At 43.1% G+C, this 26,029-nt stretch overlaps 1 protein-coding gene across 1 annotated transcript; it reads right to left on the bottom strand.

The window, feature by feature from the left end:
- Window positions 1-143: 143 nt before the first annotated feature.
- Window positions 144-23,801, bottom strand: LOC121666005 (vitellogenin-2-like). Its single transcript, XM_042031053.1, has 35 exons — window positions 23,765-23,801; window positions 22,817-22,837; window positions 22,487-22,638; window positions 20,421-20,684; window positions 20,120-20,281; window positions 19,825-19,973; window positions 19,256-19,406; window positions 18,997-19,154; window positions 18,751-18,916; window positions 18,130-18,255; window positions 16,902-17,120; window positions 16,277-16,494; window positions 16,065-16,162; window positions 15,501-15,625; window positions 14,781-14,882; window positions 14,070-14,189; window positions 13,789-13,978; window positions 13,357-13,450; window positions 12,402-12,587; window positions 12,053-12,197; window positions 11,045-11,273; window positions 10,786-10,961; window positions 10,207-10,527; window positions 9,873-9,920; window positions 9,626-9,712; window positions 8,048-8,260; window positions 7,813-7,955; window positions 6,368-6,506; window positions 5,530-5,665; window positions 4,130-4,316; window positions 2,640-2,731; window positions 2,073-2,170; window positions 1,834-1,993; window positions 580-741; window positions 144-447 (listed from the first exon to the last, which is right to left on the bottom strand). Exons 1-35 carry the CDS (start codon window positions 23,799-23,801, stop codon window positions 332-334), a joined length of 5,190 nt encoding a protein of 1,729 aa, XP_041886987.1. The 3' UTR covers window positions 144-331.
- Window positions 23,802-26,029: the final 2,228 nt, after the last annotated feature.

The following is a 26,029-nucleotide window of genomic DNA, read 5'->3' as shown; positions in this document are numbered from 1 at the left end:
CGCCCCACGGCCGCCCCATGGCCGCCGGTGCCGGCGCGGCCGCGCAGCCTCGGCCCCGGGGCGGGCTGAGCCCGGGGCGGGCCCGGCCGGAGCCGCTCCCAGCGCGCCGCGAGTGCAGGGACAAACGAGCTCGGCCGCGCGCGTTCACAGAGCAGCTGTTTATTGAAAGGGCACCCCGGGGACGGGTGCCAGGACTGTTTCCAAGATCTCCAGGGGAAGAACCAGAGCAGAGCGGCCTCGCGGAGGGGACGGGGCTCATCCCCGCTGCCCGAACCAGCCGTGCCCGCGGGCGGCCGGGCTGAGCCGACCCGGAGCGGATCCGCGCGGGGGCTCAGGCCGGGCACGCCTGCTGCTGACAGGAACACGCCGTGTGAGCGGAGACAGAGCTCACGACGTCCTCGGATTTCTGGTCCAGCCTAGGCTGCCCATCCAGGCTGAGAGCGGAGTCTAAAGGAGGAAGAAGAGCGGGGTTGGTTATATATCGGGGAACTCCTGTGTTAGTATGGTGCACTTCACGGTTTTTTACAGAATCCCAGTCAGACATACTGGTCGTGTTGTGCACAGGGTCACCAGACTCACCGGCTGGAACGCAGTGGAAGCCCACGGAGACGGGAACAGTCTGGGTTGCTGAACAGCCCTTTACACAGCGAAGGACTGGCTCCACAGAGAAGCATTTTGTTGCTGTCTTCTCAAATGAAACCGGCTTCTCACTTTTGACAAATTTGTGCTGCAGTTTACAAGCTACAAAACATGAACCCTCTTAAAGCCTGCACAGAGTTTAGATAAATAACTTTCTGGACTTAATTTGTAGAATTAGCAAACACTAAGACCAATGGATAAACCAAGTGACAAGCTAGATGAAGCTAATCTGGTTGAGGTGAATCAATTTTCTGTTAAAGGCTCAGGCTGTGAAAAAAAATGAGGCATGTGAAGCACAGTTGCAAGGACAGAGGCTTGTCGGATGGGATCTAGGTGGCACACTGATGTCCAAATCAAAAAAGATACATGTGAAAACCTTGGTTAGCTGACACCCAACTTTACCTAAACTAAGACAGTGCTTCATTTCAGGGCAGTAGTGGCTGCTAGACATCCATATATTCACTTCTGCACTGTGAGTAGCATCATACCTGCCTTGCCATGGCTGAATAGTTTAGTCCTTAAGGCTATGATCCAGGCTTTCCTGGACCAGTAACCCCAGGGAAGCTTGGTCTAAGAACACATTACAAAAAGGCCGACACATACCCAGAGGATTGTGTTCCACACAGAATGTATAGGGCACCCTAATGTAACCAACACATTCATGTTGGTTTTATGTAGAACATGGATGGCAAAAACCATCAATCATCCCTGGGCTGAAGTTTTCATGTTGTGTTAATCTCAGCCCGAGGAAATTAAAACAAGTTTTTCCCACCTCAAATGCCCTCTAGTTTGATAGTCAGGGGTAGATATGATTTTTAAATCTAAACTAAAAGCCTGGAAGTAACAGGATGAAAATAAAGAATGAAACTATTAAAGATGACATAAAATTACTTTTGTCAACAGTCAAACTACCTCCTTTTCATACTAAGTTACCATCTTAAGGAGTTTTAAGTTGAACACACAAACTCCAGGTAACTACAAAATGCATAAGATCTTGATAAAAAAAACACAACAAAAACAGTGAACTACCAACCTCAGGAAAACCAGGGTTTTTTTTCTTCTTTTAGTCTGCGGCCACTAATCACAAAACCAAAAAATGAGATGACTGTGCTACAATTAATATAAATCACCTGTTCCTGTGGCTAATTAATTAGTTGAAGGCAATGATATTAATAGATGTTAGAATCTTAGTACCTCCAGCACAGGGGTCTTCTGAGATGATCCAAGAGTGACCAAAACTCACAGCATCTTTAGCTAAATATCCACCGGGTGTTTGATATTCTCTTTCCACCTCAGCATCATATTTTCCACAAATGCCACATGTTTTTCCAGCCATCCAGAAAGCAGCTTGAATCTTTGTGGAAATACAGAAAAGTTGCATGTAAATGCTTTTCTTCTGAAAGTAAACCCACTGAAAGTAACTTAAAAATTACCTCAATTCTATGCCCATCATAATATAGTTTATCTATGCCATAATCTGGGGCTTTTAGTGCCAGTCCTTTCTTTTCACTGCTGATCAGCATGCTTGCAGCTGCAACAAAAAAGCAAAATAAGATATTTTCTAAAATGAAGTGACTGTTCTAGGGTCCACCCTGAACCATTTGTTAAGTTCCTGGGGACATAATGCACACTCTAAAGAATCTTGAAAGAGATGGGGGGAAGGAGAACGACTACTGCTCCCTGCCCTGAGAAAAGCTGAAGTCACTCACAAGGGTGGCTGTACAGGAGACATCTAGATGCTCATTCTGTGGTCTCTGGGATCAGCAAAACATACCACAGCCCTGCATTTTTTCGTCTATGCAAAGATGCACAGGATCAGCAACTCTTTCTTTGCTCATCTTTCTTGCCACCCACTATAAAAGCTTGCATGGAAGTGTATTAAAATCACCTAATTGTTTCTCAAATTAAGATGATCTTTATCTTGTGAAGTGTTTGAAGGATCATGTCCTTTCCTTCTTCAAAAGATCCAGAAAGATTAAATATAAAGGTGTGTCTCTTACCGGAATTAGATGTGTATGGAAGATCTCTTGGGGCTTGGACACCATTAATCTTCAACTGGATGAGTCCATTGGAAACATACATGTCAACCTCACTTTAAATAAAGGAAATTAGTGTAAACAAATGCCTACTCAGCTCATAATTTCCTGTTCTGGTAGAACTATCCGTGCAGGATGCTCATATCATTCTGGCATGAATCACCTCCTATCCTTTAGGAGGAAGGTTGAGGGGGCCCAGGACAGTGTGCCAGGGGGATTGCTCCCCGTACACCTTCCCCTGGCTGTACTTGTCTCTGAGTGGCCACGGCTCTGGCAGGAAGACAGCAGGCTACAGGAACCTTGCTGCAGAAAAACCTAATTGCTATTACCTTCACATAAATTGAAGGTGCTTTACATTTCAAAGGAAGATTGGGTTCCCTAGGGCAGTTCTCTTACAGCCTAAACACTCTGTATACTGTAGTATTTTCTTCAGAGCAGTGTTTGCTCTAATGAAGAAATATGAAGCTCAAGCACATCAAAAGCACATTCATACAATTGTATGAAAAAATCGGGAATGATTCAGTGATGAGGAATGTCTTTATCACAAAAGATACAGTCTACGAAACAAAGATTCTTGTGTTCTTTCACAAAACAGGTGCAGGGAAGACTAGATTCCCTCTGTTTCTCTAACATTATGGCTCAGTTAGGCACACATTTTTCAGAAATAAATAATTACTGGTAATGAAACCTTACAGATAAAAGTCTATTTATGTGCTTTGAAGAACACTCACTACAATGATTTTAATATGCATAATCCCATACAATTTAGGGGTGATTGCTCCAGGCTGAAACAAAGTGTGTCTTAAGTTAACTTCAAATAGATTAGAACATTGTGTGCCAGCTAGATGTCCTAAGAGAGTGCCTCTAATCTGGGATAAGTAATGCCCTTTTCAGCTATGTCCACTTCTCAACAACCCTGCTGTAATGAGTGTGGGTTCTAATTTGTTCTAATTATTAGTTTCGGGTAGAAGGCCAGACTAATGATTACAATAGCTCCTTCTGGATTTATAGTTTATGTGTCTGCCTAATCACGAAATCCTGAAATGAGACAGTTAAATTCTAACAAATGAATGAAGAATTTGGGGCAGTAAAGACTTTAGGTTACTGTGAACCTCAAATATATTTCAGAAGCACTTTTAAAAGACAGTCATGTGGCAGGTTCAGTTCATAAACCGAGCAGAAACACCAATTAAGTGTAGTGGTTTGGTTCAAAATATCCATGACTTACTTATTTTCCTTCTGTGAGATAAGAATTAGGAGAGAGCAAAGCAGGCACAAAACTTAACCATGCCATGTCCCCAAACCCCAGTGACACTCCTAGATATCTTTCCATTGACATCAGTACTTTCTGCATAAGTCTAATGCTAACACCAGTCTGCCCTACCAATTTATAACATATTCATATAACATATTCAGCTTGGCATCTATTTTTTACTAAGTTTTTGATCACTTACTGGCTGGCGAGTCTGACATTTATGACTTTAAGGTCAGCAGACTCTTTGAGTCTTTTCACCATCACGAGGAATTTAAGCTCTGGACTACAGTCCTGCACCAAGACATGGTAGCAATTTGCAGGCATTGAATAGTTAAATTGAACTCCATTGAAAGTTGTGATCTTATTTTGGAAAACTGTACAATGACCTGGAAAAAAAAACAGTAAAAAGTAAGCATTTTTATAATTTATGTAAGACAGCTATTTTATTTCAGTTTTGTAATTAAAAGAAAAAAAAAATCTTCTGGTTCTACATGTTTCCATGTAGAAGTGAATTCATTCTGTCAGACGAAATACTAGATTTGTTGCAATACAAAAGTAGAACTTTGTCAGTCCCCAGGCAGCAGCACAACCCCCCATGATTCAGTCATTGTGTGAGATGAATTCTGCTCACAGCTGGTGCTGGTGCAGCTCTCAGTTTGTGGCGTTTTGGCTTTTCTAACTTTGTTGTAGTCAAAAGAATTTCACAAAAGGTGATAATAATTCACATATCATTAACACTAGAGAAAGTTCACTAAAATGCTGATACCTTTATTGGGTTATAACAAGGATTAGAAATAGTTAGAAGATGGGAAGGAAAAAACAGCACACTACACTTTTCTCTTTTTCACTGTAATAGCTCTGATTAGAAATTATTTTACAACAATTGTAATTAATACAGATTAGTTTTGATGTTTACCAAAGAAATACCAAAGCATCATGGAATGGCTTGGGTTGGAAGGAACCTTAAAGATCATCTAATTCCAACCCCCCAGCTCTGGACAGGGATGCCTTATAAATATGCACGGTATGATATTATCCCACTGATTCCAAGCAAAATGTGACTCCTTATTGCAGGATTATATAAAGCTTTTAATTTTAAAATTTACCCTAAGTAAGTATAATGTGATTAGCTCTTAATACAGCATTAATCAAACAATAATCCCTTCAAAATCAGAGTGCAGGATTTGAAATTAATGGGTATATTTTTGAAGCTGTTTCAGCTTCTACATAACAGTGCTAATCAAGCAGAGCACCCCAAATCAGAGGTCACTTAGATATCCTTCTCACAAATTTTGCAATGTGTTTTCTTCACAAACAATTTCTTCAGGGAAACTGAAATGGATGCATTCAGGAATGGATGTATTTGGAAGCACTATTTGGCATGGAACTGAAGGTTTAGTCTTCCTGTTATGTCTCCTTTTCTTTATATCTTTGCAGCCTCACAGATTTTCATACAGATTATTTGTTTCTATCTGACATCCAACTGATTTTTAAGTGAATGAATAAATAAGTAAAAAAAAAAGTTACATCCAAAGTATAAGTCATGTTTACAAAATTTGCAATGTCAATCAATCCCTGTGCAGATAGTTACTTGCTGACCTTTAAGACTTCCAATGATTGAAAGTGTTGCTTGGGAAAAGACCTTCCAGTCAGAGGATGGTAATGTTGAAATTGGTATACCTGGATGTGAAGGGACTGGCAAGGGAAGCCTGATGGCTCTGTCATAAATTGTGAGCTGAAAATCAGGCAGAAAACAAACATGAATGGAAATGCAAAGTACAGTGTAGAGATAAGGTAGCATTTTCCTCTAATATTCCAAGAGAACTGTGCTGACTGAAATCTAAATTAGCATCTGGATTTAGGTCAGAGTGAAAAAGAAATCAAGTCCTCTGTGTACAGCATGAAATAGTTCTACAGTGTGACACATCTGGAACCAATGGAACAGCACTGCTGTAAATGAGAGTCACCAATTTGCGGCTTTTTGGGTAGCTGTACATCACATTTGCTCTCAGGCTGAACACTTTGCTTACCTGAGATGCACACCCTCTTTCTGCCCATACATCAAGTGCTGCTCTTTGGCTGTCTCAACAGCCTGGTTTTACTACTGTCTTTTCCAGAATACAGGAAAAGCTATCATCTGTCTGAAGATTTTGGGAGGAGTGGTCTTTGTAATAAGCTATTGTTAACGTGCTATCAATCACGACGGCTGTTCTCTAACGTGTTTCTTATTTCATATGCTTGCATGCTACATAAGAAAGACAAATGTGTTGTAAGATATTTTGATAGTAAAACCACTGCATGAATATAATGTCTTGTGAAGGCAGTTTCTTTACAGTTTTTTTTGGTTTTTAAAAAAATCAATGTGTTAAAAAAGCTATTAGTCATCTATTTCCTGAGTATTGACTGCTTCAGGATAAAAGATAGTGGAAATAATTACCTCTGGCAGCTTAAAGACAATATCACAGGTTCTTGGAGATGTCAAAGCCATAACCAAGGTTGCCTGGTGAGAGGGACCAGGCTGTTGTCTTTGGGAAAAACCAAGCACATAGGCAGCTCCTGGAAGAAATGAGTATAACCTGAAAAAAATGAAGTAAGTGATTAAAACTCTCTGTCTTCGAAAAAATTGGTTATTATTTGTTCACATGAAAATACCCCCATAAAACAATATGCATTCTGTGTTAGACATGTTTTGCATAAGGGTTTGGTGATACATGATGTTGTTTATGGAAGGAGGGGCAGGCAAATTTATTTTTTAATTGGTGCAGAGGATCTTGAGAGACTGGATGGGAGAGTGATATGAGAAGAAATGTGTGGCAAACTTATTTTAAACATATTCAGACTTAAAAATAGGCATCAATTACATAAGCCCCCAAATAATAACATGCTAAAAATATTAAATTAATATTTCATATTGATATGTCAGTCCTGCAGTTATAACTTTAGGCAAGGATCCTTTTCCCACTAAGACTGTCAACAAGCTGATGGAGGGATCTCTACAAATGAGGTTCCAAACAGGCTTGGGACTCAAATAGAGAAATACAGAAAATAATCCTTTATAAAAAGGCATAGTCTCAGAGCAGAAAAAAACTAAGTTCTGTGGCATTGCTCCAGGATAGTCAATTGGATGGTTTCATCTCCTTTAATAAGAGCAGATAACAGCTTCTGGTAATTCAATCCAATGTAGAAAGTTACCCTCTTCAGAAGACTTTAACCAAATGCCTTTAATGTGAAAATTTTGTTGTGTGTGTGTTTAGTTAACTGAGTTTCAGTACATGTCTGTATTTTGGTAGCACTATGACAAAAAATAGGCTTTGGTGTGGGTCTATATGTTATTGCAGGCAAATGCATGGAGGGATACAATGAATGAATGAATGTGACAGGTATTTCATGTATATGGAGACACACGTGAACAGAATCCAGGATCTACAGTTTTCTCACACTAAATGTCATAAAACATTTTTTATTTAATGTGCATATGCCTTATAGAAAGTTTTTGTATCACCTGCTTCAGAAGCCAGAGGCAAGGTGCCTGCATTAGGAAATTAAGTAAGAGCCTGACTTCTTCCGAGAACCAATGTCAGGCTTCTGCTCTGAGCCTCCATAAATCAGGAAGCATCAGGAGACCAATCTCCTAAATCAGGCACTTTAAATTACAAGTCTACAATAGATTAGGTGAATCCCATCATCCCAGGTGGTTTTCTTGCAAACTAAAATGCAGTATGCTTTGAGGGAATGAATGCAGAGAAAGCAAACACATGTAATGTGATTTTATAATATCTTACTGATTAAGGGGAATTTTTCCAGCTTGGAAATTGCAGAACTGAACCTGTAATTATTTGGAGCATTGACATACATTTTTCAAAAACTAAAATGAAATCTCACCATCTTGCAGTTGTTCGGATTATTGAAGGCACTTTTAGCCACTCCAGCTTCATCTGCATAGCTGGATAAGCAGCAAATTGTCCTGTTGCAATCCGAGTAGCAATGTGGTAGTCCTGGCAATCTTTACCCCATTTAAGAGAGCCCTAGCAGAGGGAAATACATAAATTTTTGCATAAAACACAGTAGGATCCTTATGCTTCATTTATATTTGAGCTGATTGATATTTTAAACTTACTGATACTCTTCGGTAATTTATTACTGAAGCATCAGCACAGAGTTTCCATCTACTTGGTCCTGTGATGCTTGAACCAAACATCTGTATTCTCCACCTCTTGGGTTGTATATCAGTGTACAGGACAAGCTGCAATCCTGTTGGCTGCTTGTTTCTGTGGATGGCACGAAGAACTGCAGCCAGTATCGGTGGCTTGCTGTCTCCCAAGAATTTAGGCTTAGGTGAGCAGAGAGGAAGTAGAGGTCAAAGACATAAACAAAGCGTTAGAATTACAATAGTACAACCACTGGCATGACCTATGCAAGTAGAACTGTATTGGGAATTTTTTTGCAAAGTACTTTCAATGCAACAAAAAAAGCATGGTACTGGATAAAGAACTGATATGACCCAGCTCAGCACTGCTCTCTTACCCAAATTCAGTCAAACTAATAGCTTTTTGATAAAACTAGCTTGACCACCTGTTTAAAACCATGATAGTTTGTATTGTCAGGGGGATCTGTTCAGTGCAGTCCTAAGTGTGGTACTTGCACGAGGAGCAGCACATGGCCCTGTTCAACGCTGGGCCCTTGTGCCCAGCAGCAGCACCTGCCTGAGTGTCCTACCTGAGCTGTGGGCAGAGTCCCCACCTGGCCAGGGGACAGCTGCAGGGGGAATTTGCTGTGGGGCAGCAGGTCCTCCCTGTGCTGCCAGGTCTGAGTGACAGAGACACACCAAAGGATTGGGTGAGACAGAGCTGGATGGGGTTTAGTGGGAAGTGGGGAAAGAACAAGGCTGTGGCTGAGAAAGAGTTCAGGGAAGTAGTAACATGGTGAAAAGATGGACAAGAGAGGTGAATTTAAGCTGCACAGAAATGGTGGGGGAGAAGGTCGACCTGGTTTCTTTTTTTCCCCAAGCTACTTGCACTAACCACTGGGAGCTGCTGCTGCAGAAGGGATGCCCCAGCAAAGTAAGGCTTATTATGTTGTAGGCAGGTAGGTCATTGCCTGAAATGTGTGAAATTTTTCTTTGTTAAAATCCGCTCCAGATTCCCTCAGTTCTTGTAGAAGGACCAGGTACTATTAACTATGTTCCCTGCACACATTCCTGAATAAACACCTGGATTGCTCTCAGAGTCGGAGCCATGCTCCTACTCAAGGTTTTTTCAAAGGCCTGTTACGGTCCTGCTAACATGAGCAGAAGGACTCTTCAGTGAGAACCTAATGAACAAATGAGCAGCAGAGTCAAGTCCTAAACTTTTACAGAAAGATACACAATAAAAATATACCTGAAACCAGATTCTGATCAAGCAGGTCAGCACTTCTAAATTGTTCTTATTTTTATAGTGAATTATTTACTGAGTAAGACAAATTTCAACATATACAGCAATACATTCCAGTTTCATTCAAAAATAGCCTGTATTGAGTGAATATTAAATAACATTCAATGACCATCCAATGTGCTCACCTTTATAAAACAAGAAACAGTTCCGTTTCTTTCTGTATACCTAATATGCTAAATCACTGTATTTTTCCTATTCTGTTATATACAACAGCTGGAAATGCAAAGTAAATATTTTGATTTCTTGCAGATTAAGACACTCACCTGAGACGTGGCTCTAGAGATGCCTTCATCACTAGCTGAAGAAGAGGAAGAGCTGATGCTGATGTTCAGGATTTCCCCTCCTGGGTCCTGCAACAACAGAGAATCACCTTGAAGCAGGTGCCTACCGCTGGAAGTTGTTGCAGAATCAATTTATCATATTTTTACTCTCAGAGAACTAGGGTCTAATTGCAGCAAAGACAGAAAGAGTAGTTGTACACCCTGGTCCCACTATATGCAGTAAATGTACCTGTTCATCCGCTGGCTTAAACAAAAACTGGTAAACAGGTGTGTTTGCCTGTGAAAATAGATAGTGTGTAAGAAGACCCAAGAGAAAATAAGGAACTAACTTTTGATAAATGCATTAAAAATTTCCATACTGAGTATGGAAAACAAAGCAAAACAAAATTGAGTTTTTTAAATATTTTACAGTGAAATATTCTGAAATGTCAAAATTCTGATGCGAAATGCTTCAGAGAACCAGAGTTCATCTTTCTTTTGTTCATGCTCTATGAGCACAATTTCCTGATGTACAAAACAAATTACTATAAGAAGTGTAAAAAGATCCAGCCAGAGTGAATTACCTGTTGGTTGGAATATTCACTGTCCCCACTGCAGTGCCTGTCCCCAGAGTGGTCTTGGCTGCTGCTGCTGCATGCTTTGCTGCTAGCAGAGCTGCCACTGCTGCTCCTGCTGCTGCTCTTGCTGCCACGCTTCTTCCCAGATTGCCTTATTTCATTTGTCCTATGATGGTTTCCGGGCTCTTTACCATCAGCAGAGGAAGCAGCAGAAGAAGAGGATGAACTGGAGAGGTGGGATGCACGGGGCTCTGCCCAGAGGCCGGTATCTGCATTCTTGTACTCTCGGTTAATCCGTTTTGTGCGGCGCCGTGTTTTATTTGCAGCCTCCAAAAACAGTTGAAAGCATCATGAATTTATAGCTTGTTCTGTAACATTTCCCTGGCTGTCAGACAAGATGCTCACCACAGGCTTCCAAGGAAATAGTACTTCCTGTCCCCACACACTGCAGAAGCTGTACCAGAACTACTCGGGCCCATTCCTCCCAGCCCAATTCCTTGCTTTCCCATGCCACCTTTCCACAATGGAAACCCTTGGTTTCATTTATAGGAAATATTTCCCTCTCTGATGCTCAAAGTCTCTTACCGTGAACACATTTTCAATGCCTAGAATCTTCTTCAGTTTAACTTGAATGTTCTCATATGGAGATGCCTCTCCCTCCTCCTTTGACCCTGAGCTTGATACCTCAATGATTTTGGAAGCTGCTTTGGATCCTGCTTGAACCTCCAGCTGTATTTTTTCAATATCAGCATCTGTACGAACTAAAGGCAAAAGCATTCCAGGATTGTGCTGCTTGAGCATTATTCACTGTGATTGACAGAAAAACTTGTTATTATGACTGTACCTGGCTTTAAAATTATTTTAGCTTCAAATTCTCCAAATAATTTGTGCAGATAGGTATTTCTTAAGAAAGCAGAATTTCGTGATTTAATGCTGAGACAAGTAGAACATCCCAAACTTTCAAATTTTCTACAGAACCTGCGTGAGTAAAATCTTCTTCCTGCACTGTTGTGATGTGCCTCTTCTGAACCTTGCTGGTATCCTTTGGATATCACATTAAGAATACTGCTTTGCTGCATTAAACAAAAATATGGCAGATAAAGTCATTTTCCAGCAAAAAAATATTGTCCCAGCTCTTAAAATAATTCCTCCCATTAATGAAGAGAATGATGACAGTCCTGCTTAAAGAAGGAAGCAACACTTAAAATTAGAGATCCAGGAACTGGAAGCAGTGGGTTTCCTGCAAAGTGCTCTATGGAAGAGGACAGGTCTCCTGCCCCCCTTTCTCAGGCAGTGCTTCACAAACACACTTCCCAATGAGAACCTGCAGGGCTCTTTGGAGGGGCTGTTCCTCTGCATTTAAGGATTCTAGCCCTCCTGCTGCAAGCCAGTGTAGCCCTCCCACGCCAGCCTCAGAAGCTGAAGAGCACATAAAAAAAAGTTTTTCTGCAATCCACTGCAGGGATTATCTCAGGATTTGGGAAGAAAAATCTACATCCTGCCCTATTTTTCACACCATTTTCATAATTTTTCACATTATTCTGATTCAGGAAAAAAACAGATATTGTACAAAGGATGTAAATTTCAGGCACTGTCTCATGGCTGCAAAGAAATACGAAGACATGCCGTCAAAGCAGCCCTGCCTGCGTGCAATGAAGAAAATGAGTGGACTGTGGATGATCATGTCATGAACCCATTAGGCCTTAGGCTTGGTTTGAGAAATATCAGGGCCCTGTTGAATCTCACCATTCCTGTGTTTGTGATCTGGTTTATGACAGCGTCTGTGTCAGGGGTGCCCAGCCCTTCTGACGAGCTGCCTGTCTGCAGTACAAATGGTGAGAGGCTCCCTTACCTTCCAGCTACCAGGTCTTGAAGATCCTTCTTTTGACTGCAGTAGGTGGTCAGAGATACTTGGTATTTCTCCTTTGGGGAGAAGTTGGGATTTCTTTTCAGAATCTTCTTCTTCCATGTTCCTTGAAATAGCATAAACTTCACTCCTGTGAAGGTGATAAATGGCACACAAGTAACACCTTCTGATTTCACTCTACCCTTCTCTGCTGGTGCAAAAAAGACAGTACTAAGCTTTATGTGGCTGCCAGGTCTGGCAGACCTTAACAACCAGTTGTATATGTGTGATTTTATAACAGGGAACTCACAATCAGTAACACAGAGCAAGCAAAATGCAAAAAGCTCTTCTGTACCTCACAGCTGCAAGCTCAGCCTCCTGATGGCAGGGAAGGGTTTCAATCTTCAAATTTTTCTCTTTCATATTTATCCTGGCATCAAATTTCATTGTAGTGTTGGCACTGAACTCTGCACGAAATTCAAGACCACTCTGAAAGTATTGCGTATTAATCCCCATCATTGCAATCGTATGAAAATATGCTCTGAAAGAGTGGAAATAAAACCAGTCATAATTACATAATTTTATGCATAAATTTAACTTTGAAATGAAAAATTACATTTTCATGCTGTTCTGTTTATTGTAAGACCCACTACGGATGGATGAAGAGATTTATCACAACAGGATAAGCAAAAAGCTGAAAAGGTGAAGTGATTTGTCTGAAAAGCAAAGCTAACATGGGCCTTCTGACTGCATTGCCACTGATACATTGCTTGAGGACAAGCTAACTCCAGACTTTTGTAGGTTCAGATTCTGTCAATTTTTTTAATATTATCACTACTTTTATTATTATCATTGCTGTTAATGTTATCATTATTATCGTTATTACTATTATCATTACTGTTGCTTTTGCAGATCCAGAAGCATTCCCCTTTCCCCCCTGAAATCCTTCTGGCTTATGCCAGGTGATGATGTGATTCTATGCTGAAATTATAAAAAACTTAATACCTAAGATGACATATTTTCAGATATTAGTATCTTTAGTCATTGGAAACTACAAATGTGAGCATTTTTAGCAATGGCAGAACAGCACAATGACCTGTGGGATACCATGCACACTGCTGGATTTGCAGGGTTGTAAAGCATCAGGGGATTGTGTTACTTTCTCATAACTTTGCTCCTCTGGACTAGCACATTTGTCCAAAGTATGGGACAAGTAAGATCCCTGTATAGCTACATGCCACCACATACCTATGTCAAATATAACTCTAAATATAAATGCTTGTGTATGTGAAAATAAATGTAATTTTTACTTTGGCCTGATGTCAGCATGAATATCCACCTTGGCTTCCCACAACTGTGAGGGTCTAAAATTCTCAGATACTGGTGGTGATACCTTTACATCCACTGAAAAAGACAGACAGAAATTACATGAACACAGAAACAATAAATTCTGGGGATATAATGCTTTCAATAAGCATAGTAGTTAATGCAAAGGCAATGCTTTTACATTTTGAAATACTTTACATGGTTATTTCAAGTTTGCTAATCCAAATTAGAGTTATACAAATACATCTCAGGTGAAATATGCTAATGACTCCTCAAACCCTTTGGAGGTAGCTGGTCACTAATGTTTTGACATTACTGGCGTATTTTTCAAGAATATAGCAGGATTGAATTTCAGCAGAGGGATTTGACCCACAGTTATTGTGGGGCAGCTGCTCAGTTTGGCAGCCCAAGCTCACCGTCAGCCGCAGCCTGGGCCACCACGGCCCCGCACAGCCCGAGCTCCAGGGGCAGGCCGACGATGGTGGGGACGATGTGCCGCATCTCACCCACCATCACCGGCAGGGCCCATTGGCCTGAAATGCCTCTCTGGACCTCTTCCACCACTTTTTTCACCACTGGCTGCCAGTTTGATGATCCAGTTAGACTCTGGAAACAGAGAAGTAGGTTAGGTAAGAGGAGACACAGAAGGGAAATCATTCAGCATTGCAGACAAAAAATTCAACAGCCTTGTCAGTACCATCATCATCTGTTGAATGGCATCTTTGTCAATGTCAACAAAGGCGATATCTTGACCCAATATTTTGATGTAAGCAGATATCAGGGGGTCTTCAGGTGGCAGTTCTTTCCAACCCAGAAGCTGTAGTGTTAAGGAGAGATGGGAAGAAAGCGAAGAAGCAGAAAATGTCACTTAAATGGAGTAATGTATTAGCAAAGAGTAGATCCCATCTGAAGGATGAGAACTGTGTTTCCTTAGCCAAAAACCTAATAGACATCTTACAGGTCTGAACTGATGTGGCTTTTCTTATATTGCATATCTGATTTCAGAGAGAGTTTCCCTATGTAAGGGTGAGGTAAGGGCTTGGTAATTTCTGCTGCTGTAAGTAGTAGGTGACACCTAAGGACTCATGAAGGAAAACCTTATTCAATAACCCTTTTAAAAGAGAAGAGCAACTACTTGGTGTGTTCTAACATACACTTTAAAGCATTTTGGCTCCCAGCAGCATCCTCATCTTTTGTACTATACATTAAGAGCTGACACGTTGAGTGAAAAGGTGGCATCTGTTGAAAGAGTAAGTACAATGTAAGTAGAGCTTTCCATGACTGAACAGGATGACTGACTCCTTTCTTCCAGAAACATGGAAGGGATGCCTCAGTGGGTGGGTGATGCAACCCTGGTGCTGTCAGGAGCTGTCTGTTGCAGACAAGTGGGAAGGGTGCCCAGACATACCAATTTACCCAGCTCCTTCAGGGTCTTGTACGTTTCATACTCAGCAAAGGGGATGTTCTGCTTCCTGATAAACTGGATTAGGCTTTGTGACCGGAAAGCCACCTGTAGGAAACAGAGTCAGGTATCACAGCCCAAGTACAAGAGAGCTCAGGAAAACCCTTGTGCCTGGTATTAACTCACCGAGGCCACACGAAATACTTGTTTCATGAAGCCATTGCATTACAAGGACATGTCTACCTGGCGGATGACTGCAGGCTATGGCTGCAGATGCTGAGGACGTGCTGAGCCAGCCAGCCTTAAATTAGTTAACAGGGATAATTTTAGGGTAGTGCAGAACACAGCCCAGGCTGCAAAGCTTGCCCAAGAAGCTGTGTAAATTTCTGCATGCTGTTACATGGAGCTTTGTGCTGCCCTGGCTGTACTGCTGGCTGAAATTTAATTTCCCTGTACTTATGCAAAATACCCTGGATCCCATGTGACTTTAGGTGGGCAGATGGATGTTCTGCTGTGTAAGCTTTCCTCTGCTTCTAGATTTACATGCCTATACTGGGTGTGTTCATTGATGAATGTATATGTCAAGAAGCCCAAATAAAAGAAGAAGCCTAAGTAAAATCATAATCATTATCTAAATTTTCCCTTCCACATCCACCCTCACAGCCAGAAATGGAATTAAACACTGCATCACAGTCCAAAAGCTGGCTGCCTTAATGCAATACTTACCTCAATAATATCCGTTGCAGTGTTTGCATAATATCCTCTTACTTTTGTGATTATATCAGATGGAAACATGGTACTGGGACTGTTCATTAGATAGACCCTCCAAATGGCACCAGCCTGATATTGAGCTGCCACAGGAATAAAAAGCAGCAGAAATTAGGTTCTCTGAGGTGTCTGGTGCACGTAAGCCACCTCAGGTATGTGCTGTAGCAGATAACAAGGGGTTTTGTCAGGATTCAGTCCCACAGGTCCTCAAGTTTGCAACCTCAATAGGAGGACTTTGTCCTAAGGCAGAGCCAGCACAATCCCAGGGACTGAAGAAGGAGGCCTAAACCCATTTGCAAGCACCACTTTCCTCAGCAGATACCAGAGATTTGAGAAAGAGCCTCAGGGAATTTTGCACGTGTGCTGATTTAATGTGCATGTTAGGAGGCTCTTCTGCTTTTTCTATTTCAAGAGTGCACTAAACTCACAGCTCATGGCTGGATTTTGGATGAAAATCATAGAACACAATAGAGGTATTTGGGTACCTAAGCTGAGGAAGTGCACAGGGCAGATGGTACTCACAGGAATAGTCGCTGATCTGAATGACCTTGCTGTAACGATAGCTCAGCCTGTCAAGTCTGGGGCCCAGGAGTTTAATGGCAACGTTGCAAGCAGCAGACCTGAATAATAGAGTTAAAACCATATGAAGAGAGCCAGCTGTGACCAAATTCTTAGAAAACTGCAAGAAAAACATCTCCATTTGCTACTAAAAATGTACTTCTTCATCTACTTACAGTTTATAGAGCTGTGGGATCCTGCCTGCTGCCAAAGTCTTCATGTGTGAATATGCAAAACTGGCTACTTGCAGGCTGGGCTCTGTCAGCAGTGAGCTGGCCAGAGCTGCTACTGTTGGAAGAGCAGGCTTGGTTTCGAAGAGGACAACACAAGCCACCATTCGGACATTTGGAGCAAGCGTGCTGTCCATAAAGACCTGGAGAGTGATTTCCCTGACCTACAGGAGGAAGATACAACCTCTGAGTAGCCCATAACTTCCCAGTGAGCAGTATTTCCTAAGCAGTGCATATGTGCTCTGCAGTGAATGGAGAACAGAACCCTAAACAAGAGGCGTGAGCACAAGTCCTGTCACTGAAAAGGAAGATATTGCTGGGTGCACCATGAACCCAGGGAGAAACACCCATTAGGAATGGGCCCAGTATTACAGGGACTAAAGCAAACTCTTTCCCAGGATATCAGCAAGGATGGGGTGATGTCAGGAGTTTGCAGCGTGGGCAAGAGGAAGACCAGTAACTGAGAAACCTACCTGGAGTTGCTAACATTACCTGATGGTTTTATTATTCCTGAATCACTAAGCAAACCCATACCCTTTAAGATATTTGTTTAAGTGATAATTTCAGTTACTTTTACAGGGTCTTTTCTTGCAATTTTCCTTAAGGCCAACAGAGCATCAGCATGAATTCTGTTTGGTAATGAAGCTGCAGCTGAGGAAAATGTTGGCAAAAACTTCAGGATGCGTTTGATACTGGCTGGCTCTCCTGCATTGCCAATGGCTTTCAGGGCCAAGGACATGTCTTTGGCATCACCTTTGTTGGTGGCTTCAGTAGCAAGATGGTGGAGTGGCTGAAAATGAAGCAGACCATGTTAATCTTACCAGGTAATGATCTTGTAATAATGCATAAAAATGTGCATTGCCATGGAAAGCAAAACAACTACTGCTGCAAATCCCAGAACAGAGCTGTTCAGACTTTTCTCCCAGGAAAAATCTCACCATCATTATCAGGATGCCAAACACGGGCCACACAAATAAACTTGATTTTCTCCTTGCACGGTGTTGTAATTGATTTTGAATTGTGCCTGAGCCTGAGTGTAGGAGACAATCCCAGGTGGGTGCCTGCACCAGAGAGTCTGTTGCAAGTTCAAAGGCAGCGCTGAGCTGATGCCAGGTTCAGTTGTTCCCTGGGCCATCTCTGCCAGCCCTGCCAAATTGCACTCGCATATTTTTCACTTCTGATAGCAATTTCAAGTTTACTTGAACAGGTTTGTTGTTCTGAGAAGAACATTACCATTCTGGTGGCTTGGCTTTATTTCACTCTTAGAAGATTTAAAAACTTGTCAAACAGCAGCAAGGCCTTCTCAGTGGCCCTGCTGAGCAAGGAGCTGGAGCTGCATAGTCCAAGGACAATGTCCTGAATATTTCTGACAGTGAAATGCAATTGTGTAGCAGGGCCTCCTTGGAAGCCCTAACCTATGACATATCCAGAGCTTTGCATATATTCACACTTCACTGCTTTTTTAATACATCTCTTAAGCACACTTTACCTAATGTAAAAGTAGAATCATAGAATCATAATTATTTTGCTTTAATCCAAATTTTGTCACACCTAAACTCACTTTAAGGCTGGTTACAGGATCCGTTATCCCCCTGGGCTTTTAGCCCTACGTTTGAAATTCTGGACTGTTACAACCTGATTTTTCAAAGGAATCAGCTCAGTGTTTCATTCTGTCTTTGCACTGCTAAGAGTGAGGCATGCAAAGAGTGAGTTACCTAATTGCCAGCATTGTAAGAGCTAAATTAATGACATTTTAAAAATTTCTTCACCTTTTATAATAAGAAATGAGAGTCACGTACCTGTAGAGGTTCATTTGGACATAGTACAGCCTGAGCACAGTATTTATTCACAATGCTACCATATCCTAGGTAAACAATTATCCTATGCAACACTATTTTCTGGATTTGGGGACAGGTCAGAAAAGTCTGCAGAAGGAAGAAGTATCATTATTTACTGTTTCTACTGATTAGAGCTATATTTATCAGTAAGTGCATTTGAGAAATAGATAAAATTGATTTGTGCTTTTTCTAAATAATTTCAGGAATTAAATCAAGTACTAGATATTCAGCTACAAGAAAATTTCGCAGACTTGCTCCAGTAATGCTGTATGCACGTTAGATATTGGTTACATTGTATTATTTTCTAGAATTTGTCCTTTTTTTTTTTTTCCCGCTTCTGATTTGGCAAAAAGAATCAAGAGCAGTTTTCTTATAATTTGTGGTGTTTAACATCAAATATAATTACAAACTTTTGGCAACAAGTATTTGGGAGTATTTTCTGAGGAATTCCCCATTTCTGTTAATACCTTGCATTTTACAAATTTAGAAGTAGATATGCTGTATCTTTCACTTATAATCCTATGAATTCACCTTTAAAAATGAGTGAGAGGGAAAATAGATGGAAGAAGGATCTGTACTCACTGAGGCAATTTCCAGGGTTTGTTTGTTTGGTGTAACAAAATGGAAGGCGAGAGGGAGAGTTGCAGCTGCTTCCCAGATGCTCAGCTTCTCATCATGGATTTTTTGCTTCAGGAATCTGAATGTGTCAGTAGTTCCAGCAGCACAGATGGCGCTCAGGAACCAGGGCCTGCCAGGGAGAGGAGGATTCAGTCTCCTCATTGCCCAGTGTGCCTCTGATCAGAAACCCTGGCTGAAGGCAACAGTTACCTGTAGGGGAGTTCATTGACAAACTGCAGCCACAAAGACTCGATTTGATCGAGGGTTGCTACACGAAAAAGCTGGATCATCTGTAAGAACTTGGCTGAAGCTTCTTTAGTGGCTCCTTTCTCATTATTCTGAACTAATTGCCGCAGCGTTTCTGTTAACTGTGGAAAAAACAGTTGGAAGGATCCGTGTCTAAAGTAATTATGTGATGATCTGTTAACTTTATAAATAATGGAAGTGTGTGAAAGTAAGGCTCTAATACCTGTAAATCTGGATTTTTAATTCTTACTAGAGGAATTGGCATCTGGGGTAGTTCTCCTGAGAAATTGTAATGAAGATTCCCCTGGTTTTGCAGCTGAGATGTTGGTGCACTGATAGGAGACCTTTTAACGTCGACCAGAGACAGCTGTTGTCTTCAAGGGAAAGAGGGAAATACATCAGTAGCCTGTAACCACACTCTGTGCATGGAGGACTTGTACAGCATTGGAGCCGACTGAGGGGTACCCAGAGGGACTGCAAATGGATCGTGCACTTCTCTGTTCATCCATTGCTCACGATTATCTGGAAAAGCCATATGACTGCAAAAGCCTTTGTGAGAGTTTGCTACATTCTCTGAGAGGTTGGACAGATGTTTCAGGGGACCTAAACAGTAGGGCACATGCTACCTGAAACATCCTGGGCATCTGGGGTGGGCATCCCACAGGCTGTACAGTGTTTTGGCCCTTGGCAGCCACAGGCCAGATGCTTCTGGTTATCTCAAAAATCAACAGTAAGTATGTTTTAGGCATCTCCTCCTGGTTATGATAATGTGAGGACACGCACAGTTCCTACCTTGCCTCCATGACTGCTGCCCCGTTGGGTTCATTGAAAGGAGAGATTTGGTACACCTGGTCCGACATAGCAGATGTCAACGATGCCCCGCTGTCACCATACTTCATCTGGTAGATGAACGTCACTGTGCCCTTAATGTTTTTTTCTTTCTAGAAGTGCAAAGAGACCCACTCAGAAACAGGAACGGGCTGGTCAGCCCAGGCAAGCCAAGCCACCTACGAGCATCAGTGCAACGTGAGGGCTGAGCAGTGGCTCATGGCCGAGCAGGGCAGCGGTGGCTCCGTGCTTCTCGTACCAGGGGGCAGGTCGGGCAGGGCCGGATGTATGCCATTCCCAGGTTCTCCACCGCTTTCTCCTGGCAGTCTGTCAGGTCCTTGCTTTTGGAAATGGTGGCACGGTTATTCTTGCTGTCGTCCTGGATAACGTATCTGGTTTGGCAGATGCCTTCAATCCCAGCCTGCAAGCATTGGTTAAACACAGTGAACTTCCCACTTGAAACAGCAATAAAAAGGTCAAAGAAAACAGTCTGGGAAGTATAACTTACTCTTTAATGATAAAATGTGAATAAAAGTAAAATCAGAATGGAAAAAACAAACCTCCTGTAGTTCATACACATTTTGTGACTTTTTGATGGTTATCTGCATCATGTTTAGAATCCCTCTCACTAGGTTGATGCACAGAATGGGACAGCCCCCAGGGGCAAAAATACTTCCAACCCTTCCTTCAGTGTATTCAAACTTAAAGGGCTGGCTGAGACATGCAGCAAGAGTTTCTGAGAGCCTTGAAGATGGAATGAAGGGGTCAGTGGGCCAGAAGCCATTGTGTTCCTCCAGCTTTGGTGATCCAATCTGTGAACAAAAACAGGAAAACAATCATACTGTTCCCCATCAGTTTGAAACAGTGCTATAATAGGGGAACCGGACACTTCTTATCCATGGCAAAAAAGTCACTTGTCCAACATTGCAGGAAACAGTTTCCAACTCAGACTTCTGTGCTTGGCCTAGGAAGCATCCTTGAAAATACAAACTTCCATGAAGGATTTCTGCCAGAAAAATAAGATTATGTGAGCAGGATCCAAAAGTTCAGCAAGTCATGAAGATTATAGGGTGAGTGAAACACCAGCTACCAGCAATCAGTACAGACAGGATACTCACTCCTTTCCCACAGATGACAAGTGAGATCTCCTTTCAGTCTGCAAGGCAGCCAAGCCATTATTGCCAAAGCTGCCTGCCTAAACACACAGGGACTGTTCTGGCTGCTGCTCCAGGTCCCAGCACGTCCCCGAGCACTAAGGCCGTGGCACAGCTGATGGGGGAGCAGAGGTGACCGCAGGAGCTCACACCTTTGGAAGTGGCTGACATCCCTCTGAGCTCCCCAGGCTGTAAAGCTTGTTCACAAGTCCTTGACTGCTACCTAGTGGGAAGCGTGTGCCCTCATGCACAGACCTATCCAGTCCCATACTTAAACACACCTCCCACCCTCGTGCATAAAAGTACATGTTCCTGCGTAGAGAGAAAAGGTGTGGGCTCTGTGCTCTGTTTTATTTTAGGCATTCATCAGCAATGCTGAAAGGGTGGCTCGCCTCTTGTCACATTTTCTCAAATTAAATCCTACTCAAGACTGTTGTCTGCAACTGCTAATATTATAGCGACTCCATCGAGGTTACACAGAGCCTGCAGTTGCAGCAGTGTTTGAAGTTTGACAATAGGTATTCCTTCACACTGTTTCCCTAATATATGTGCAGGATGAGAGACTGAGAAAACTCCTAGGGCGAGTGCTAAGTGCACCTCTTACAGCTTTTCCCCCACTTGCTGTCTTCTTAATCCCTTGTCTGTGGTCTTTCGTGCCATGCCAGTATTTTAAGCTGTTTGTTTTAATCTTTTTGATGAGTAACAGTGCTTCCAAATCTGATATCATTATGCTAAACACAGGCATTACCATTAGAATTCTTCACATTTGAATTAATGCCTATGTGAAGAATATCAAAAGGGGGATAATGGAGACAGTTGGGTCTTTCTCATGTGATATCTGAATTCCAGTGCTGAGCTTTTTTAGGCTATGGACCAGGATAAAAAAACATGGATCTTTCATTCTAGAATGCCCACTTTCATACTCAGGCTTAGTGTTACCTTAGTAAAACTATCTTAAGGACATTTCTTTAATGCAGCTGCCTGCCATATTTTTGTAGGGAGATGAACCTGAGGTAGCTTTAGTCAAGGGGCTCAGATACTGATGGCAGCAGAGCTGGAGCAGCTCCATCTCCTTCCTGCAGAGGAGCAGGCTGTGAGTAAGCCTGTGCTCCCTGTAAGTCCCTGCCAGTAATCCAAAACATTCTGGATGCAGCTGCAGACCCTTCAGCAGTGCCCTCAGCTCTCCCCATCATGTCTTGCATGTACAGGGTGCAGAGCTCAGTGCCCATGTCCACACCTCTGCCCCCACTGGGGAATCACCACTGCCTGGGGGAAACTGCATGGACTGACACTGGGCTTAGAGGGTCATCCAGCAGTGGGTAGGGCCCATAGCTTTTGTGTGAGCTCTACTTCTTTTTGCCACTTATTTTGCCAGCCTGGAGGTGTGAACTGAGCTTCTATAACTGCGTGATAAGGGTGGGTGAGTAGGTGTGTGAGTGGATAGGTGGGCTCCTATGCCCACAGTGATTTACCTGCAGAAGGTGGTCACTGTGAGACACACGGCTGATCTCCACCTGGCTGGTCAGCCTCACCCCTGCCATGGCTAGGCTTCTGTCAGGGAACCCATGCACAATGATACTCTCATAGCTATACAGGTAGGTCTTGCCCATATGAAAAACAGGCTCTGTTAGGAAAAAAATATAACAGAAACATCTTCTTGGCTGTGACTGTTGTGATGTTACTTGAACCAGCCCAGCAAAGAAAGGTGAAGCTGCCACTGCCAAAAAACAAGTGCAAGCAGTGGGCAAGGCAAGGCTGTAAGGGAAGGCAGCAAGGGAGCTGCTGGCAGGGGAGCCACTTACCGAGGTCCTGCTTCTGGCCCCCTGTGAGGAAGGAAAAAAAAGTGTTCATGAAAAAAAACCATTTCTATAGATCCTTTCATGTATTATTCATTAAGTCAGCGTGCTAATAGTTGGCAAACCACCAGTAATGGGGCTCACCCTACACCCCAGGACACTGAGCCCATGCCAGCCCTGCTCACTAGCTGCTGCTTGCTTGGCTTTTCTCCTGCTGCTGAGCTTAGCACAGAAATCTAATAGTTTACAGCTGAAGCTATAAAAGGGCTTCTGCAAATGAAGCTGTAAATATCCCTGAAAAGCCCCAAGGAGATGCAATTTGCTCAGGATCACAGTGGCTGTAACAGCTCGGCAGTGCTGGTAAAGCTTCAACTTACCCACGAGGGTGAACGCCAGGGCCAGGATGAGTCCCTTCATGTTAAAAGTGACTGAAGCCCACAGGGGAAAATCTGTGGCTTTTATAGAAGAATTATTAACAGGCACAGTGAATTTTGTTGAGTTATCAACTTCTTATCAACCACCCAACAAACCCTTTGAGGGAAAGGGGGTGGGGGTCAGGGCAATGGGTATTTTTGCTGAATCAAAACCATCACAAGTGCTGTTATTCTCACTTCGCCAACTGAATGCCTTGAAAGTACCTTTAGAAACAAGTGCTTAAAAGTATTAAAACATAATTCAAGCCAAAATTCATTATTATGTAAGTAAAACTACTAATTACCCTTACTCCCTGAAAGGACCCAGTGCTATTGCAGTCTGTGCTGACTTTGTCCAGGTTATCCTGACCTGACCATAAGACACAGAGCTTATCTAACTGATAGTGCCTCAGCAGGATTGTGCAAAACCCTGGGCAGCCCTCCTGTGACACTGTACCCACCCCTGCCCTGCTGTGAGTGGGACAGGCTGTCAGTATGGCACTGCTCTCTGGGGACGGGGACTTCACCCAGTAACACAAACCTCCCGTCATGGTCACAAAGGTGCCGCTGGCGTCCATGCTGCCCTCACCTGGCTTCTCTTCCACGGCTGATGTGCCAGCCCCTTTCACAGAGGGGTGAAAAGAGGGGTGTTGATGAGGGTTGCCTGGCAAGGGGGAAGGGGTGAGGCTGACAGGTGTTGCAGACACAAAACCCCTTGGTTTAACAAAGGTGGACAACATGCAGACCACCCAAACTCTTTTCACATCATAAAACAAGGGGTGGCATCCTTACCCCATGGTGGAGGCCCCTTCTCTCACCAGTGGGCATTTTCCCTGTCCTTTTGGAGGCAACCCCACAGGTCTCTCAGGCTGCTCTTGGCTCCAGGGTTTGGCCTTGTTCCCAAGTCCCCCGTTCCCTCCAGTCAGGTCATGGAGCTGCTCCATTAGGAACCGGCAAAAGGAGGGCAAAGGCAGCCCCAGGACTGGGGAGGATTCACACTGGCACTGTGTGGCTACTATTTGCCTACCAACCTTCTCCTCTGCGGGTGGGGAACCAGAGCTGCTGCTGCCCAGCTCACTGTGGGAAGGAACTGGATTCAGTTTCTCATCAACAGACCAGTGGCTCCTATCCAAGACAGCTTAGTTTTTGTAATGCTGTTTAGGTGATGTTTGTTTATAATTAGCAGTTGGGATATAATTTGTAATGTCTGACAGTGGATTTTGTTCCTAGATCAAAGATTGCATCTGTAGGGCAAAAAAAATTATTTTTGAAGTGTGACAAACCCTTCACCATGTTTTTACTGGCCCTATATTCAAGTCCTGATTTTTTAACCCTTTCCCTTGTAAAACTGGTAGCACATGATAGAAAGCCAAGCTATTTGCTAGAGAGTTGTGTCATGGCTTTGGAGATTTGGTAAATGTAATTAAAGTATTTGAGTATACAGCTACTGGCCACTAGCACTTGAGGCCCAAAAGCTATTATGGCATAGCTATGTGCAGCTGCACAGGTTTGGGTTTTTTCAAAAAAACCCCCAGCTTGCAAGTAGCAAGGACTTGAGGTCAGTGGCAGTACAAGCAGAGAGCTGCTGTGATGGCAATATTAAATGCAACAATGCTTGTATTCTCAAAATTATAACAATGTATCACTGAAATATCACACTATAACAGTGACTCCTCAAAATAAGGGTCAAACAACAGTCCTCAAAATAAGGGTCTTCACTGGGAGCTGTACAGGCTGCACCCAGCTGCAAGGGCAGGGTCCCCCAAAAACTGCCAGCACTGCAGCCTGGGGCTGCAGAACCTTGCTCCCATCCCACCCCATCCCTCCCTTTGGGCAGCAGATGCTGCATCCCCAGTCACCCCAGCCATGCTGCTGCCATGGGGCAGGGTCATCTGTTCTTCTGCTTCAAGGGTCACCTAAACCTGCTGGCAAGGGTTTTGTCTTTAGCAATTTTTAAATAAAACTGAAACCTCTCTTTTTCTAGGTCATTTCTTCAGTACCTCAAATCAGCTCCAAGCCTTTGCCCCCATATACTCTCAGCCCTTTTAGAAAGGACATAACCTGAATTAAAAAGAGAAAGGAAAAGCCCCAAAACCTAAGAAAATTATGATGGTCACAAAAAATTTTGCTGAGTCCAGGACCTGGCCTGAACAGCATTTCCCTCAAACTGTGCTCAGCTCCCTCCACAGTGGCAGTGCGGGAGAGGAGCAGAGGCTGAGGGCTCTCCACAGCCTTCATGAGGTGGACACCTACAGCCCACATCCTCCTGCAGTCCCACAGGTGCGCTGGCTGCCTTGGTGGTTGGTTGATGCTCACCCAGGGTCTCCTGCCAGGGTGGTGCTGCTGAGCTCATCACATCTGAATGCTGAGGCTGGAAGACAAAAATCCCCCCAAAACTGTGTTCCAGCTTTGGCACGTTGGGAAGAGAAGAGCCCCATGGGCTGCCCCCACTGGAGCTGGGAGTTCATGCCAGCATTGCCAGCAGAGCCAGGCTCTGGGGGCCACATAAAGCCCTGGATTCTGCTGGATTCAGCCTGAGGTTACCTGAAAATCTGTGCTTTCCATCACTGCTCCATGTGAGTTCCAGGCAAGGAGCAAACCCACCAGCTCATGGCTTTACTGCTGCTGCCAGTTCCCCTTCACTCTGCAGTGCAGGTTACCATGGCAGCATTTAAACTGCACAGAACCGTATACTTAGGCCTTTCAAACATATTTCTTTTGGTACTAAGGACTTTACCTTTCTGAACTGATATCCAAACAAGAAAACTCAGGTATATGCATCCATTGAAGGTGCAAAAGCTGCTGG

This window comes from Corvus kubaryi, unplaced genomic scaffold (genome assembly GCF_017639235.1).
Source record: "Corvus kubaryi isolate FWS band 111438036 unplaced genomic scaffold, C.kubaryi_AGA036_p1.0 37334, whole genome shotgun sequence".
Taxonomy (NCBI): Eukaryota; Metazoa; Chordata; class Aves; order Passeriformes; family Corvidae; genus Corvus; species Corvus kubaryi.
This window is presented reverse-complemented; position numbering and strand designations above follow the sequence as displayed.

What these genes read in the sequence shown, in the direction of transcription:
- LOC121666005 (XM_042031053.1), bottom strand. Translation starts at nt 23,801, where the DNA reads ATGGACGCCAGCGGCACCTTTGTGACCATGACGGGAG. An exon ending in ATCCCACAGCTCTATAAACT is followed by an intron (nt 16,163 to 16,276) that starts GTAAGTAGATGA and finishes TCTATTATTCAG; the next exon opens with GTCTGCTGCTTGCAACGTTG. An exon ending in GGCCCAGGCTGCGGCTGACG is followed by an intron (nt 13,451 to 13,788) that starts GTGAGCTTGGGC and finishes TGTCTTTTTCAG; the next exon opens with TGGATGTAAAGGTATCACCA.